The following is a 19905-nucleotide window of genomic DNA, read 5'->3' on the forward strand; positions in this document are numbered from 1 at the left end:
GTGTTAAGTAGCCAGAAATTATATGAATGCTATGTTTTATATGAAATGTGTTTCCAAGGTCTCGCGTCTACGTAGCTTATTAATCAGATGTGGCTACATTATTGCTAAAATTAGTTTTTAACATAATATCAGATTTTTTCCTTGTACTTTAGCATACCTAAATCTATTTTGGCCTATTGAATACTATACTGATAAGATAAAGAGCAAATACTTTAAATATAATTTTCATAAGTTGTTAAAAATTAATAATGAATAAAATAAAGTAAACCATTAAAACGGTTTTAAAAGTGCTAAAAGTATTTAAGTGAGAATTGTCAATAAAAATAATTAGTATTACATTCGAATCAACAGTGAATTCACCAACATACATATTATAATTGTAGAGTTAAGCATGCTTTGGCTAAAATTTACTATAAATTTTTGTGAAAACATAATTTTACGGTAGTAAAGCAAAGGGGGGAAGTATTGAAATTATAAAACTATTCAACTATGTCAAATTAATTTTAATACTCAATTTAGATTTTAAAGTCTTACATAATGTTCAATAGTTTAACATTACTAAAAGTTTAAACTGAAAATATACATTATTGAACATTTAGAGACAATAGCTGCCGGAATTTGAATATTTTATTTATACTGTTTAATATTTCTCTGTTATTTTGTCATCAGGGATGTTGTTAGCTTGATATCAATTCTTATTTTACTAAAAAATATGTGTATGAAAATGGATTATTAAATTTGGTCTAAATTTACATGGTTCCATGTTTTAAACCACAGCAGTTAAAGTCATAAAATCATTGAATCAAAAATCTAAATTCATTTATTACATCAAATTTCAAAGATAAAAAGTTTTAAAATCCTACAAGGCCAGATTTTAGTCATTGTTTTATTTCTCAAATTTTAGACTCCTATCGTACATAGCAGCTGAGTAAATTTACTACTTGACGTACCCATCCCTATTAGAGAGTGGTTTCGTTCCTGAAACACGTTCGAATGAATATTATGATTAAAAGAGAGAAAAAAAATTTGAAAACTTCCCATTTAGGTTTTTACACCTTTAACACTCCATTAAGAAAACTTTGTATTTCTGTATGATATTTTACTGTTCTTATTATTATCATAAGATCCCTACTTTTGGAAGGTTGATTACTAAGACTATTAGACAAATCATCTCTGTAATCCAGTCTTCAAAAACAGGCACGTTCTATTAAGCATTCCGTAAATAAGCAATGTTTGCGTATTCGTTCTATAATTGATACTTTTTGTTTGTACAACTGTCGATAACTTTACTTTTATGGATGATGTCTTCCTTATTTGTTTTTGAAAAAGTTGTCGGGATTTGAGCCATTTCATTTTGACTGGAAACTGTTCCAAGTTTGAGAAAGATAGAACCAAATGTCAATATTTGTAGAAAGAAAATTAGAAAGAAGTTGTATCAACTTTTTTGCTTTTTATTTAAGATAGCTAGCCGGTCCTTTCAGTAAGTAGTAGATGTAAAATTTTTCATAGAATTCAGATATGCAATCGTTTTTTTTGTAGACCTCTTATTTTTTAAGTAATTTAAGTTTTTTAAAAAAATAATTAAGTCCGTTTTAAGGTACTAAAACGCAACAAAATAAAAGAAGAAAATGGCCAGTATGAACAAAAATAGTAAGATCTTTAATTTGACACCTTACTTTTAAAATTCTGTTGAGTAATTATTGAAAAAATCTATTTTTTTAACCTCGGTTTAATAAAAACTTTAGACCTAAATATTTTCTCAAACAGACATAAAAAACATGGGTTCATATATACCTTTAGAATCAGAAAAATATTACGAATCTATTCTAAGCAAAATTGAAAAAGTTTTATAAAACTATAATAAAAAAAATAAGTTTTTTTTAAGAATCATAATTTTGGCTTTAAAGGGTTAGCTTGAACCAAACCTGAACAAAACCTAAACAAAAGACAATGCAATGTAGCAGATATTTTTTAAACACAAGAAACAATAATGTATTTTTAACTGCATTGTTTTGAAGTTTATAAACAGACTGATGCATATTTGTTCATAATTTTTCATTCTTTACATGTTCTTTAATATCACTATATTTATTGTAGTATCTATTGTATATATTGTATGAACGTTCTCCTTTTTTTCTGGCAATTCTATAGGTTAATTTTATAGATTAATCTTCCCGATTCGTCAATTTTTGCGATTTGTGATTGGCTAGTTTAGTAGTTACAATTCTTAAAATAACTTTTTTATTTTTTCTATTTTTTATTACAATATTTTTAAACTTTTTCAATTTTGCTTAAAATGGATTCATATTATTTTTCTCATTCTAATGGTATATATGAACCCATATTTTTTATGTCTGTATGAGAAAATATTTAGGTTTAATGTTTTGATTAAACCGAGGTTAAAAAAATAGATTTTTTCAACAATTACTCAACAGAATTTTAAAAGTAAGGTGTCAAATTAAAGATCTTACTATTTTTGTTTATACTGGCTATTTTCTTCTTTTATTTTGTTGCGTTTTAGTACCTTAAAACCGACTTAATTATTTTTTTTAAAAACTTAAATTACTTAAAAAATAAGAGGTCTACAAAAAAACCGATTGCATATCTGAATTCTATGAAAAATTTTACATCTACTACTTACTGAAAGGACCGGCTAGCTATCTTAAATAAAAAGCAAAAAAGTTGATACAACTTCTTTGATAATTAATTCAGAAAACTGTTGCAGCCCAGTTACAAAATGATAATTAAACTTTCCTCGAAAATTTTAATCTTATTAACTTTGATTACAACGTGAAAATGTAATTGAAAAAAGACATTTTTATCTTTGTTTAAACTGATCAAAAATAGGTCAAATTGAAAGAATAGTTTATGTTAATTTTAGGTCCATTTTTTACAAATATGTCTAGATTATGAATAATGTTATAATTATTATTTGCCTGCAAGATATAATTTGATTTTGATCTATTTTCTGTCAACAGCTTCGTAAATAAAAATATTTATAGGGCTTATTCATAAAGTATCCTTTTTTTATCCTAAAAATTTAAGTAGTTGTATGTATTTACATTACGATTTCGAAAACAGCTATTAATTTCAGAACAGGCTTTAGGTTATTTGTTTTTTTTTGGTGGTGGGCGGTGGTGTATGTTTAGGAAACATTATCTGCTTTGTAAATATTTTTTTATATTCAAGCACCCTCTAATGTATGAAGTAAGGCATGTATTAATCGGCAGTCTTTTATAATGTCTTTACTTACCCCCGAACTATCCAATTTTTCATTACCTCCCTGTATTTTTTAGCAGTTTAAAGCTTATTTAATTGAGTTTTATATGTTAGAGTGCTCTTAAACCTACCAAATATATAAACACTATGTTGACATAATATTTATATTGCTCATGGATTGTCGTTATGTCAATGTAAATTGTAAAAGCTATTTGCTTGATATTTACGTAGACATTATAACATAAGAAATCATTACAAGAATTAATTTTAAAATAAATAACGATATTTTATAATGACATTTAAAAGATAGTTTTTAAAAAGCTGGAAAGTACATCAATATCACCAGAACAGCAATTAAACTCTTATATTCTTTTCGGAGAACAGTTTTGAGATCTCTATGTTAATGTATCGTATGTACCATCTATTATTATTGACTTTATGTCCCGGGGCGTATCCTGACTTATCAGATTGGGAAACATTTGCTGTTCTATCCCCCCCACCCCACCCCCACCCAATCAACCCTCCACACACATATACAAACCCCAGTATAATTCAATATTTGACCGTCTTAAAGATTTGAAATTGTTTACATAGAGTGGCTAAAAGGCCTTTAAAAAATCTGTTACTTACAAAAGATTATTTGTTAATCTTAGAGAGGGGTTTGAATGGTTTAAGAATATTAAAAGAAAAAAAAACATACTATGAGTTTCTTACATTATCATTTTTTTAGAAAAAGAATATAAATTTTATTGCTTACTATGATTTTAAAAATTATTTATTTTAAATACTTTTTGTTAATTAGTTAGAAGAGTTTAAGAATTAAAGCAATATTCTATTTTGTGACGGAACAGAGTCTAAAGGCGACAGACCCCTATGTAACCATTCTAAAACTTGTAATCTGTGAGTACTAGCTAACACTTGGAAAATAAAAGTTAACAGTTTATATTTATTTGGTCAAGATAAATTCATTTCCTAGTTGGAATTTTTTATGGATTTGGATTTTTAAAACAATAGGTACGATGAAACATTACATTTTAAAAATCATATATAATTATATTTTCTTTCTATCACTAGCTCAAATACTAAAGAATGTCAAAAACTTGTTTAAATCCTAAAAATGAATGGTTACATAAAAGGGAATACAGAGAACTGATGTTTTTAACTGACTAAGTGTTGTAAAAGACACTCAGAGACATGTATAATAGCATACTTGCCTCGCCCGTGTCCTCTAGACTATGTTAGCCATAGACTCAACATTAACTATTTTAACTGTTAAACAACAAACATAAAATATTCGAAAATAAATACTTATTTTAACTTATTATTTTCTACTTCTGTACTTCATTAATTTTTTACTTATTTCTAAAATACTTTTAGTGATGATTTTTATTAAATAATGCAAAATTTCTAAGTTAGCTCTAAAAATTTGTTCATGTAAACAATATTCCAACTCAATTCCTTATGCATATTTTATTCTTCTTGCTATTGGGATTTAAACAACGTTTAGGGTTTGTCAAAACGGTCTACCTTATCTTTTTTAGGGTTTGTCAAATTGAATTATTGCAAGTTGTTACATTTGAGTCTTATAGATTTAAGTAAAGGTTTATTGAATGGTTTTAATTTTAAATTTTGTAATTCATAAAAAGCTCTGGTCTAAATAGTTAGTTGCTTCGCCCCTAGACTCTATAACTTTGAGTGGTGAAAGGTTTCTTGGGAAATATACTTGAGGGTTTGACCTTAATTACTGAAAAACTGTCTTTAACCTAGGACAAATTCAAAGCTTTATTGAAAATTATGATCCTAGATATTGGTTTCGCTGTCTTATAAGGAAAGTAAAACTCTCAAATAGCTGTATATAGATGTCTAACATGTCAGTCTGAAACTTAAAAATTGCTGTCCCTACAACTAATTCGTCAGTATGTAGGAACACCAAATCTTAATGGCAGAACTAAATCATTACTCTTTTCATTTTAAAGATAAATGACATTTTTGACAAGTTAGCCACAAACCATAATCTTTTAAAAACATTTTAACAGTATTTAAAAAATTTTGGAAAAATAAGCATCTACTAGCTACTCTTAAATTAATCGGTTAATCTAAGGACAGGTCAAAAAGAAATGACATTCGAGTCTTATTTTTAAAATAACTTAAAGTACATAATGCTGTTAACTAGACACTATGCCATCACCCCCCCCCCCCCTTCCTAAATTAGTATTCTTGGGTTTATTAAAACCCAATTTTAACTGCATTTTAACAACATTTAGTGGTTTTTGCTCATAATTCTAATCTTCTGTAGAATCAAGAACAAACATTCAGCGATGTCAATCGATTTAAATCCTGTTATGTTATTTGCAAATTATTTTTAAATCATACCAAATTCCAACAATAATGAAGTCTTAATTTTCTAAACAAAATGATTTAAATCAAATTATCTAACTGGACGTTTGTCCCTATTCTGATAATCTGTCTAACTGTATATAAATGGTATTAAGTACGCCTAATACATATTACAATTACTCAGAGCCTATTGCATTCTCGGATAGGGAAAGCTCATAAAGGATTTTAATTTTTTTATATCATGCAATGTTTATCAAACTAAATATTAGAAAAAATTGTGAGGATTTAGGAAAAAACTAATAAGTGGTCTTTCATGGGACAAGAAAGAAAATTATTAGAAATCCAAAACTTTACATGACTATGAATGCTTAATAATACAAGTCACTTTTTTATATTAACTATGATAATTTATTAAGAATAGACATACAGACTTAGAAAGATAGACATATTTAGATAGACATAGATAGATAGACATGGATAGATAGACATGGATAGACAGCCTGTACAGACGATAATCACTTTATGGTGGCTTCTTCATAACATTTAAACACTAAACAGGTGTTTAGCTGAAACTTCCAAAAAGTTTGCTAAATTTTAAGCAGTTTATTTTTAAATGTCAGAATTAATGAGGTACAGGAAGAAATTTAAATAAGCACCAAAAAAAGTATAAAGTTTGTGTTTGGTTTTTAGTTTCTTTTTTGGATCATGAAAAGAAAACGAAGTAGCGGGTTTCGTCTTATTTTCCAGTAGCTTTTGTTAATTGTTAATGATTGTCCCGAAGGGTTATGTAATTGAAAATTGTCCCCTCATAGGAGTAATAGGAGAAAATCTACTGTGAAAATGCGACGAAACCTTAACTTCGTTTTTTTTCCATAATCCTCTTTTTTTAATCCTGTATGTTCTAGCAACTTTAAGGTTGATTTATTTGCATTTTCATGTAAACATACAAATACAAAATATTAAATAGCGCCAACTTCCACATTCCAAACTCATTCCCTACCATTCAAGACAAGGATTGGTTTCTTTGTAGTTGGTTGGTATGTCGTCACAGTAATTGTTTTTGGCTTTACAGTCCTGGTAATGTGGTGTAATTTAGATAATTTATGGTTTAGAGAAAGAGCATGTGTCTGTATTTACTTGTGCTATGTTTTGCTACAAACTGATACAAAATTTCATCAATCTTGTTTCTCGATCACTATTGCCAACTGATAGACTGTCTACTTTTTATCCCCACTGATAGAATGTCCTCCCTTTTTGTTTCTCTTCCTTGTAAGAATGTCTTCGCTTTTTATTCCAATATGTGATGTCTTTTTATGTTATTGTTTTTGTCAGGTTTTGAACACTTGAGCATTTTTTGTTTTGTTTACCGACTCCTTCAATCAATTTTCCATCTATTTTAAGATGTTCATAAAAAATTAAATTCTTAGATTTTTAAAAATTATGTTTTAGAAATAAATGATTTATTTTTCATTTACCTTTCCTTGCAAATAAGTATGAAGGCAATGGATAAGGCAATCTTATTAAAAAAAATTATGTGTACAATTGATGCCTTTAAAAATTATTTGTTTACTTTTAAAAAAATATGTTAAATGTATAAACACCCGGTACTCCAAAACCCACCAATCACTTATGCCCAAGACAATTGTGAATATTGCCATTTCTTGTGGACATATTTTATATCACTTTTTAAATATTTTATCAGATATATATTTATCATAACAAATTGTTTTTATTTTAAATCATATTGTGTACTTTTTATGTACACATTATCTCGTTTGAATATGCTTCAGTCATTTTTGTTGTATTCTTATTATCTTCTTTGATTGTAGCTAAAAAATTACTTTATCTATTGACAGACAATTTGAAGTATAAAAAATAGATTTTTACAGTTTAACATATTTTCTTTTTCATCAAATTAAACAGTGTCTAAGGATGTTATTGTCCTTGTTTTTCATTTAAAATGTACCTTTAAAAATAAAAACGCCCTTTGCTTTAATTTTCCTATAAAAAATCCACAAAATTAACATGCAACCTATCAGCAGATAAAATGATGTAACTGCCTCTGTATAATAATTATCTTAGTCATCAAAATGTAAATATTAATTTTATTGATATAATATGACAGCTTTGCATTTTTTACATCATTAAATCTATATTTTATATCATTAAATACATCTTTGAAACAGGTTCAATTAAATCTAATTCTGGCGCAGCAATGATATGCTAAAAAAAAGTCAGGGGTATACCGACATATCTACCATTTATAGAAGTCTCGCTGCCCAACATTCTATGCATTTAAATCATAAGGATTTAGGATGCAATATATGGAAGCATAATCGGTGCTTAGATAACACAGAACCCCCCGCCCCCGCTTTTTAAAAAAAATAGGTATGGTTTTTTTACCTAAGCCTAACCCCTGTGGTTACCTAAACCCTTCGGGGTCCATACCTGCGTTGCTATAACTCTTATGGATTACCCTATTCCCAATGTAACCTGACCTAACTTAACCTAAAGTACAACAATAGTGGAGTCTTCTATGATCGACTCAAACACTTTGAGGGAAAACCACCTCATTATCAATAAATTTTTAACAACAAAAAAAGTAGAAAACTAACATTAATGTTTTTCAGGCACGAGGCAAGGAAGATGAAGCAGGAGCTGCGGTGCCACGCGGTGCTGTGTCCCAGGGAGGACAAGGCCAAGGAGATGGCAGCCAACCTACAAAATCGTCTCCACCAGGAATGTTTATTTATAAATATGGATGCATTCATTTTCTTATCTACTTTTTGATAATTTTCCATACATAACCTTTTCCATTGTAAAGGCTTATTGATGGAATAGATAATGAAATTTTTTTACATTGACTTTCTGTGAAAAAAACATCAATATGCTTCCACATTATAATATTCAAATGCTCTGTAGGCCCTCGTTGACTTCAAGAAGGAGAAGATATCTCGTCAGAACGCTCGTCTCAGCCTGGCCAACTCTATTCATGATAACCCGAGTATGCCATACAGGAAGCTTCTCTTACAGGTAGAAACATTTGATAACTCTACGCCCCCTCTCCAATACCCTACTTTACCTAGCCTAAGTCAAAACGTGGGGATGGAAGGTTTTAGTGTAAGTCAAAACTGCGTCATAACTGAAGATGGTTTTAACTTTTAATGTTGCTTTATCAGTCGTGTGACAATGTCACCATAGGTATTTGAAATGCTTTGGCTCATAAACAGGTGCAGCAATCACAAATATTGCATTTTTTGTAACATAAGATACAGAACTTCATTGCATTTTGTCTCAATATTATCATTTTTATATTATTAGAAAACACAATATTTTTGTAATTTTATGCCATTTAACTAGGAATATAATAACACAAATTATTTTTATACATACACTATTTATTAAGTAACTAATGAATTTAATCAATATTTTATAAAATTTATGAGCTTTTTTGTTTTAATTAAAAGCATAACAGGTGATTAATATAAAAATATTCCATGCTTTTTATCCTTTACTGCCCAAGACAGTGAAGAATTTTAATTATACAAAAATTCTAAATATTTTCACATTATTAACTAATGAAAAAAGAACAATCTTTTCCTCATAATTTAACACAAAATCCTTAAGATTAAAGTTTAAAAATTCAAAAATTAATTTTTCATAATTTAATCTTACATTTATAAAGAAATTAATCTAATTTAGGGAAAGGGAAAGGGGATCCAACATTGTGAGGCGATTAATAAAAAATAAAATTTGCTTATTTGCAAGGAGTGGCTAGGTTTCTGTACTGAATACTTAGTTATCAACAAATTTTTAAATGGGCAATAGGGAAGTTATGAAGAAAAACAAGGATTAGAATGTCCAATAATTTTCCATAAAAAAATTTGGTTTTAAGTTTTATTTATGCCTAAGACAAAAGAAAATAAGAAAATGTATTGTTTAAATCAAGTAGGGTAAATGGATAGTTTCACCCCCCCCCCCAAAAAAAAAAAAAAATGGGGTTGCCCCCGGGGTAAAAGTTTGGATTGAAATTGATATTTAAAGTATATTATTCACCCCCCCCCCAAAAAAAAAAAATTAAGATAGATTACCCACTAAATTGAAATTACCTCCCTCCCCCCCCCTAAATATTAACCTCCTGATAGTTAATACTTTATGTAAAGATGCCACGCATATAAAAATTACGGGGCTTGAGAATTTGAGAAAGGAATTTCTGGTTCTTTCAGAGGTGTGACAGATAGAGGGAGAGGATCATAAATTAATAGATACCTAGGTAGATAGCAAGTAGATCGATACATAGCAAGTAGAAAGATAGATAGCAAGATGTTAGAAAGATAGCAAATAGTTAGATAGATAGCAAGTAGTTAGATAGATAGCAAGTAGTTAGTTAGATAGCAAGTAGATAGATAGATAGCAAGTAGATGAATAGTTTTCAAGTAGGTAGATAGATAGCAAGTTGTTTGATAGTTAGCAAGTACATAGATAGATGGATAGCAAGTAGTTAGATAGATAGCAAGTAGATAGATAGAGGTGTGACAGGAAATGAGAAAAATATTTGCAGAGTGCGAACCATAAGATTTATATGCTTTTGTAAATCAGCAAATTTGAAATTTTTAGTTAGACTACAGTTGAAAGTCTTTCTCTATTTTATTATTTATTTCTACAGATCTTTCTTCTTAAATTGACAACTTTTATTTCTCAACCTTTGTCTGAAGTCTGCATGCATGGTAATGGATATTTGATAATGGCATTTTAATACATAACTTTCAGAATTCCTCTGAAATAAATAGTATCAGTATGTGCTATTTTTATTCCCTATAAAATTAGGTACAATGTAGGATATACTGAACTAAAGATTTGCAGATTTTAAAAAGAATAACAAAGTTGTTTCCTACCAAAGTGTTGCAGTTTATTTTATTATTTTATACTATTATTTCAATATTGTTTTTTAAGTGATAAATAAAGATTTTTTGAAATAATTTTCCCCCTTTGAAGGACGATTATGAGATCTTATTCTACATTCAAGTAACAAACTGCTTAACTAACAATTTTACCTTCAAAATAAATTTACAAAAAAATTCCTTCAAAAAGTATTAACAACACTTAGCATAAAGGATGTTATTCACCAATTTATGCAACAAATTAAAATTTTATTCAAAAAAAATTAGATAATGATATAAGATAGGAAAGATAGTGTTCGCACACACAAAATAAATTTATAATTTTCAATATTTGTGGTTTGATAATTATAATTGAAATTAGCTTTCAGTGAAATAGAAATGAAAAATAAAGTTATCTATTATCTAATGCTATGATAAAAATACAGATTTTTGTTGTATATTTTAAGTAGGAGTAATGATTAAATTCATCTAATAAAATGAACAATGTTTCTAGCTGTCTTGCAGGAACGTCGCCTTATGCTCCAGCTTGCAAATTGTCTCGCATGTTAAATCTTCCTCCCTTCCGTCATGTTCATACATTATTACAAATGTATTTGTAAAGAAAAGATCTAGCCATAAATTGCAGTAAAATTATTGTTTTTTCTATCAAATCAAGATAATAAAGTCACTAAGAAAAAATTATTTTTATAAATTTTTTTAAAAATTTTTTGCTAGTTTTTTTTGAAACAAGGAAAACCTTCCGCAAACGTTGTTGGTCCATAATGTTTAACATTTGATTGTTCATTAAGACATAGACTCGTCAAAAGATATCTAAAGTTTTATTTGATGCTCAAAAGTTAATTTGTTTTTAATGATAAAATCATAAGAGTTGTTTAAAATAAAATTATCTTTTATTTCAGGCTGGAACCTGTAACTACAAGCCCCCGATAGAGCGGAGCAAGAGTGCCCCGAAGCTGACCTCCATCGAGGAGGTCGAGTTCGAGGACGAGGACGGAGACGATTATGAGTACGGGGAGGAGGAGGGTCGCTACCCAGTGTCCCATATGAACCACCCGTACGCCCAGGCACACGAGCTTCACCACCCGCACTCTAGTTTGCACCACCTACCTGGCAACCACAACCACCACCAATCTGCAGATATACATGCAGTTGATACATTAAAGTTCCGTTTGCATCATGAAAACGATGATGATGATTATAATTACAACGGGCGGGCCGGCAAGGATGACAACACCCCATCCCGGGTGCCGTCATTAAACGGCGGTGTCACCCTTTTTCTGGCCGAGGAGTCTGACGAGGATGAGATAACTGATTACCTGGGAGGCAACGAGGCTGAGGTTGACTCCGCGCAGAGCTCGAGCCCCGCCAGTCAGGGCAGGTCGTCAGGGTCCATACATGAGTCTACCAGTACACCTTCACACGAGGAGCATGACGACTGTCACTCCTTATCGGATCAGTCGGATCCTGGCGGAGCCGTGGGGTTGGACCACCAGGGAATGGGCAAGATCAAGGTTTCGGACCAGGACACAATTAGTGACGAGAGCGGCTACTCGGAGGAGCCCATTTCTGGGCGGGATGTTACTGTTGTTCGCGTGAATGGCAGCAGTAGTGAGTCAACCACGATGACGGCTGCGATTAACGGTGTGAACGGGCTGACAATTACGGCCACCGGCGTACCGACCAATAATAATTCTAGCCTGGCTGTGAATAATGAGCACAAGCTGAATATTAATTTGAACCAGAGCGGGGAGGATTACAGTGCTGGGGTTACAATAACCAGCCACTCCATACCTGTCGGCCAAACACCGGTCAGGCGCAATTCCGCTGACTCGTACTTGTTGCGCGGCAGCGACACAAACTCCTCGCCTCCAGCCACGACGGACAGTGAATCATTGCCGTCGCAGCTGTCACACTCCCCCAACTCTACAGACAGCGCGTCCCCAAGATCTCACCCTAGTCCAGTGAAAACGCCCTCCCCGAACGGCCGGATAACCGACCTGTCGGTCAAAAGCGTCCTATTGTCAGAATTTTCCGCTAGTGATAGATTAAAGTACATTGACAGGAGTCAAATAATCCCCGGGAAAACTCCGCTAGTACTCAATAGACAAGAGTTTTGTATAAATATATGAGATATAGACATTAATATTATTATTAATTAATTATTATATTATTATAATCTACATGTTTTATATACATTTTTGTATACATACAGTAATACATTCTGGTGACAACTTATATTATAATTATTTTATATAACAGAATATTTCTCTAGTTTTTTAGTGGTAAATTTCAATGTCAATCAATTTAATTTTTGTTAAATCTGAGTTATTTTTTTTTTATTTTACTGGTTTATAGGAAAGTTTCGTCATCTGTTCTCATCATTTTAAACTTCAATGTTGATTAAATTAATTAAAATTATAGCATTTTAAATTTAAAAAAAAACTTTTATTTAGGAATCAAAACTTGAGTATGTTACTTTATTACTGGAATTTTTTGTTGTGATATTAGCAAGCACGTTGTGCTGTTTTTATTTTGTTGAATTATGCACACACACACTAGGAAGATTCCCACATCCCTCTTCCTTTTTTTCATTCATCTCCCCCCCCCCTTACTTTGTTCTTTTTTCATATGTCGAAACATGACAGCCAAAAAAACAGCTAGATAATTGTTTAAAAGTTGTAAGTCTTTTATTATATGATTATATAATAACTGTTTCGTTATAAGCTAAAATTTTAAGCATGTTTTTTTACTTTAACAAAATTCTGACCACCCTTTAATTTCATGTGTTTTCATGACTTTTTTTACTGCGACAATAGACACATTTAAATCATACAAACAACAGTAGTTTTCTTTCAAGGACATGCATACAAATATACATATAGACAGTGCTTGCACATTTTAATACCTACCCTTGATTGTTTTAATATTTAAACCTAATTGACATACAATTTCAATATTTTTCTGGACTAAACGGAATTTATAAACGACATGACATAACATCTACATTACCCTATATTTGCATCGACTCTATGACCTAATATCCATATAATTATAACAAAAAAGTTTAACTGGGATAAATATAAACATTCTAAAAAAAGCTGAATGAAAACGTATAAATATTAAATTTTAATCTGTTTTTCATGAAATGCAAGTACATAAGCATATGCATTAAATAAACGAAGTCACTAGCTAGCTACTGTTTTTATGGTGCAAAATACAATTTACTTTTATTTACAACACCAACAGATTGTACGTTAGAAACCCAGGGAGGGAGAGAACATTGGGCTGTTTATTACAGTAGTCCCCAAAATTTTATAATAAGGTTTTCTTATTCGTTGACTTAACAACTTTGGGACTTTAATATAATTTGTATTGTAAGCTGCAGAAGGGGTAATTTTGTGTTTCATCATTAGAGATGTACACCAATTTATCGGCCATTATCTATCCATTGATATTCCTGTTAGTAACCCCGTGCATATTATTTAAATAAAATTTTACATAATATAAACTAATTATTTTAAAAACACGATGTACTTAATGGTAAAAGTTTTGTGTGTTTATGTTAATTTGTAATTGTACGGTATCTTGAAGTCACACGTACACACACGCATTGCGTAGTTGTTCTGGAAACATGCTAATTAATTATAATTTTTAGCAATTACATTTATTTCATATTATTCATTTAAAATTGACTTAAGACTTATTATATTTTTTCGTGAAAAGGAGTGAAAAATTTATTTTAAAATTGGATGTTATGTTTTACTTTTTGGCTGTTTTGTTTTCGCGTATAAAGTCATGTAATCCTAGCTTTGCATTAGTTCCTCAATATTATTTTATCATTTTAACCAAAACTTGTAAAATATACACTATAAAAAAATACCCCTAGCCTTTTTATTACACTTTTAACTGTGAGTTTTATTTTTCTTAAATTGCAATGAATTGAACTTTTGAAATAACAACCAAATCATAAAAGATGTAATAAAAAACTTGTGAGAGGGAAATATTTTTTTATAGTGTTTTCAATTCAGTATACAAACTTATCTATTCTCATGATTTTTATTTAAAAGCACGTTAGATAAATTTTTATACTTTTATTTTATAGGAATAATTAAAATTGGAATAAACTGGAGATTTCATTTTAGGTTCACCAAAAAAATTAAAAACCATCCGTCACCCTTTTACTTATTTTACGCTTTTTTATTACAAAGATTTAAAATTATTGTTTTTAACGTAACATTAATGAGGTTTTAAATATTTTCTGAATAAAAATAAGCTTTATCTGCCAGTAAAAAAAATTCTCTAAATTTCCATGCAAGTAAATGTAAATACAAAAATAATTGAAAAAAAACTTTGTCAAATAATTGTCTTCCCATGACATAGATTTATAATAATTAAATTAGGTATTAATATTAATATTCAAGATTAGGATTTTATGAATTGTAAATTTAACTCTGACTAGGAAATACTCAAAATATAATTGTCATAATAGTTGTTCTTATTAAATTTCTTGTAGATAAAAATTAAATGTTGACAAAAAACGTAAAATTTTTGTGATAAAGTTTAAAATAACATTTTTTTTGCCGACCAAGCAAAATTTTTTTAAATTATAGAATATTGATTATTCTAATGAATTTTGTTTTATTATTAAACATAAGTTTCAATTGATTAAAATGTGTTTTATTTCATTAAAAAAATACTCTATATTAATTGAAATTATATGAAAATTAAATGTCATAAAGGGTACCTTACACAAATGCAAGGGACAATAATATCATTATTGTACTTTTGTCAGTTGTATTTGTGGCGGTTCTCTTGTTGTCAAGAGTGTAGGTGCCAAAGTGCAATGTATTAAGAGAAAATGATTATAAATGATAATATAAAGATGTTGTTATAATGATGCATAATATATAAATAAAATCATAATAGATCAAATAAAGCTTCATAATAATTATTCTTTATCTTAATTATTTACATAGATAATGGTGATAGGAACTACTAAGGACAATACTGTTTAAAAGTTTATTAAAAGCGAAGCTTTTCTCTAATTAGGGTCCGTCCGTACGCGGTTAGCTTTTTACGTTCATTTAGGCATATCAGAATTGCCCCATCGATTTCAAACTTTGCATGATGATTCCTGCAGTAATTAGGTATGATTCAGAAAGCGTAGCAACTCTATAATTGTTATCAGAATGTCCGTACGTCTATTTTAATAATGTTGATTTTTAACAAAAAATATTTTATGTGATATAATAATCTGATTTTTGGAGCACTGATTCCTATTACAACAAGGTACAATATTATATGCGGAGCATCTCTATAATTAAGTCCTAAAATGTAAGTATGGCCTTAAACAGCAATCTGTATCTAAGAAGTTTTGCAATAAATTTACGTACAATTTTTTCTAAACTTTTATATTTATACTTTGCATATTCAGTTCTGACACTGTACAAGAGTTAATGTTAGTATGTCCTACTGTTTCAGAGCTTCGCTTTCATGAATCATTCTTGTTTTGATACAAATAACTTTTTATAGTGCAGCTACTCGATAGCTAGGGTATGGTCGTTCAAAAATGGAATCTCATCAAGAAGTGTAATTGTGAAATTTTTCGGTATAGACAGACAGATATCCTGTTACTTATCGAAACAAACATGTCTGCGTTTATTTAGACAAATAAATTTATACTATTTGTCACTTTTAAAACTTCGTTCTTGGTAGAAAATTTTAAAAATAGAGGTTTCGTGATTATAATTGTCCAACGGAAATAATTCAGTGTTAAAATCAAAAATGAAATAGTTTGTCTGTTGGTTAGGTTATGCATCTTAAAAATCGCGACAGTGGCCTAACACATGGCGCATTCGCTCGTTGTCGGGTAGACGATGTGCTCGAATCTCGGCCCAATCAATAACTAATCCATTATGGTGTTCAGTCAGGTGTGCGACAAAAAAGTTAAAGTAAGGAAAAGCCTTGGACGCAATTTTTACCATGAACAGTTAAGACTTCCAACAATCAAAGGGTTAGTTTCTGTAGGACATTTAGCCTGGTTCAAAGTAAGATTTTGTTGTGTACCCCGTCCTTTAGAGGTTAAGACTCTAGGGGCTAGGTGTCGCTTCGGGTACTAGACCTCCACGCACCTTGAAACATACATGCAATACTTATGATTGCGTTGTAAAGCGTCCATTCACCCATCAGACAACCAACTCTCTGAGATGCACGACCTTTGTCTGAGAAGTCCCAACTGTGCATGGTAGCGAGTTGCGCCTGTTTTGGACCAAGGCATTCCCCCCACTCTAACTATTTACGTTGCGCATCTGACATAGTAGCAATTGGAACCATTTTAACGTCTTTAGTTATGACGCGGTGTCGGACCGAGATTCGAACCTATCACCTTCCCGACGACGAGCGGATGCGCTACGTGTTAGAGGTTACATCCAGGTTATTCTAAACATAAATGAGAAAACAATGTTGAAGCAGCTTATAGTGCATATCTATGAAAAGAATTGACCAATAATATGCCTTAATACCTTTTACCATTGGTCAATATAAATGTATAATGTCAGATGAATTACTACACCCTTATTACCATGTATGAAAGGCAGAACTTTATATTTAAGAATAGAAAGAAAACATTAATTTAAGGCCATTGTCCTATCACTTTAATGTATATCCTTAGTTATGTTTGGGTATGTAAGTATGCTATGCATATAGTTACTTAAAGCTTCTGTTGTCTCTTTAAAGGGAAACACCTTTGCCTAATTTTATCTACCTTAGCAAATAGTATTCAAATACAACACTTAGGGCCATCAAATAAAGAAATTATAGAAATCAGAAAACAATAAAAAAAAACGTAGGTGACTTTTTAAATCTCAATACTTAAAATCTTTTATATTTCTGAGTTATCAAGATTTTATTTATTTTAAATTATAATTTTTTCGTATTCTAGAAAACTTGCTTACAAAAAAAAACTGAAAAAAAATACCCAATAAAATCTTAATTTCTTAATTTATGTCACAATTTTTCTTTTAAGTCATACACTTTTCTGGGAATGATTATTTCATAATTGAATAATGTCCTTTTAATAAGTGCAAACATATCTAATCCTTGAGAAGTAGGTAAGGGGATCTTTTCAATATCACCAGATACAGTTTTAGATAGCCAAAAATCTAGGAGGAAAAATGAGCACTCAAGCTATCTTTTGATTACATAACCTTTATCTGGAAGTCATAACTACATATCATAATGAGTTGTGCCTGTTTATGGGACACTGTACTCCTCCTACTCTTACAATTTTTATCACTCGCCTAATATAGCAGCAGTAGCCTAACAAGTATCTTATTTATGTCTTAATTAATGATAATTAAAATTTTAATAATCACTTTAATCATTTACCTTCCCGTTACATTGTATAATTAAGGTTTGTTCTTAAATATTTGTAGTTTAAACAAACTTGGTAAACAAATATATACTGTAGATAACAATTATGCATGATATTATAGACACCACTTGTTGCGCCCCCAGCCTAATGCTAATATGAACAAAATAATTAAATAAGACGTGATACCTTATTAGGTCAATAATAGTTATTTCTCGCATCGTATTATAAACAGCTTTCTGCGGATATAGAATGTACAATTATAAGATTAAAACCAGTCTTTTTAGCCCGTGCCTTTGGCAGTTTTGTTAAACTCGAGGAGCCATACTGGAAAATATCTTCCCTCAAATTATAGATAAAATTATCTAGCCACTTTCATTACATTATATAACACAAAAATGATAAAAGCAATTTAAGTAAAATAAAATAAAAGATCGGTTAAATTTAGATTTTCTTTAATCAATAATGAAAAATAAAATCTGCATGCTTCTCATTTTATATTTTGACTTTTTAAAGGAACGCTGTTCTATAATAAGAGTCTGTACGTCCGTTCATACGTAACGTTTAGCTGTTTTTGTTTGATTTAGGCATCCTGAAATTGTCCTATTGATAAAAACTTTATGATTCCTATAACAGTTAGGTATGAATTAAAACTATTTTCGTTACCAAAAAGTCTTTAAGTCCATTTTTCATAACATAAGATATTCATATTATTTTTGGAACTATGATTCCTTGGATATCAATATTTACAGCGAAGCAGCTCTATGATCAAGTCCTATTAATGTAAGTATGTTCTTAAACAGATACCGAAATTTACTTAATTCTGCAACAAGTTTATAAACGATTTTGCCTATAGCTTTAAATCAATAGTTTACTTAGTTTACTGTTAATTTCAGAGCTTTGCTTTTATGGATGTTGTCATCCTTATTAGATTATTGATGTTATCATCCTTATTAGATTATTGATGTTATCATCCTTATTAGATTATGGATGTTGTCATCCTTATTAGATTATGGATGTTGTCATCCTTATTAGATTATGGATGTTGTCATCCTTATTAGACTATGGATGTTTTCATCCTTATTAGATTATGGATGTTGTCATCCTTATTAGATTATGGATGTTGTCATCCTTATTAGATTATGGATGTTGTCATCCTTATTAGATTATCAAATCATCAATTCCTTTAGTTTACCATCTTCCTTAAATAAACAAACTTTTTAATTCAATCTTTCTTGTGAAACTAAAATGCAAAAAAATATCCAGGAATAGGGATGTTTTAAAAGTCTTCCAAGTTTCTATTTTATTTTATTAGTGTGTGGGGGGGGGACGATTCGCAAAGTACGCCGAAAAGTTCTTTTATTCTCCTCAAAAGTTTTGGTCGTAAATTATTAAAAAAAACTTACCTGATTTTTTAAACCATGGGTGCAGGGGCAATTGGAGTAGAATCTAACATGCTTCCAAATAATACAAAAAAAATAACCTCCTCCGACTTTCATCCACCCATTGTATTACTTCCTACTTCTATCAAAAATTATTAATCCCACCAACCAAAAAAAGAATAAATAGCTGGAAAGTGTATCTCTTTGTGATATGTTGATCATATTTACTTATTATCTAAAGATTTTATTTTATTAACATCACCTAAAACCAACATTTTGTTTATGCAAGGTTGTAGGCAAAACAGTTTTTTTCTTCAGGTTCTCAATCTTTCTCCCTGGTAAGAAATCTCGAGATGAATCCTGATTAAGGTTTATATATTTTTGGAGTTTTCCTTAACATCAAATCATTCAGATTGGATGGATGGAAAATTTTCAAAATAATTTTTATAATATTTTTGGGAAGTAAGTGTTTTGGAACATTTAATCATGTTAGTCTTCTTTAGTCATGGATTTAAAGGGATAAAACAATGGCCGACAAATTGATATACATACATCCCCCCATGATGATCCACAAAATCATTCATTATTGAGATTGCAATTAGTCGTTGAAACGTTCGAACACTCAACTTAATAAATAAACCAATCAAAATTCACCCAAAAGTCCCCAAAGTTGTTAAGCCAACGAAAAAGAAAACGT

The 19905-nt window shown here is 30.0% G+C and overlaps 1 protein-coding gene across 1 annotated transcript in view; it reads left to right on the top strand.

Moving 5' to 3' along the window:
- The window catches only part of LOC145311751 (uncharacterized), a 61978-nt gene extending 46570 nt beyond the window's left edge, over positions 1–15408 (top strand). The window contains exons 6-8 of the mRNA XM_080150727.1: positions 8187–8293; positions 8477–8589; positions 11357–15408. Coding sequence (XP_080006853.1) covers positions 8187–8293; positions 8477–8589; positions 11357–12586 — 1450 coding nt within the window. The 3' untranslated portion in view covers positions 12587–15408. The remainder of the gene's footprint in view (positions 1–8186; positions 8294–8476; positions 8590–11356) is intronic.
- Positions 15409–19905: the final 4497 nt, after the last annotated feature.

This window comes from Acartia tonsa, chromosome 2 (genome assembly GCF_053477335.1).
Source record: "Acartia tonsa isolate MP-2025a chromosome 2, ASM5347733v1, whole genome shotgun sequence".
NCBI classification, from domain to species: Eukaryota; Metazoa; Arthropoda; class Copepoda; order Calanoida; family Acartiidae; genus Acartia; species Acartia tonsa.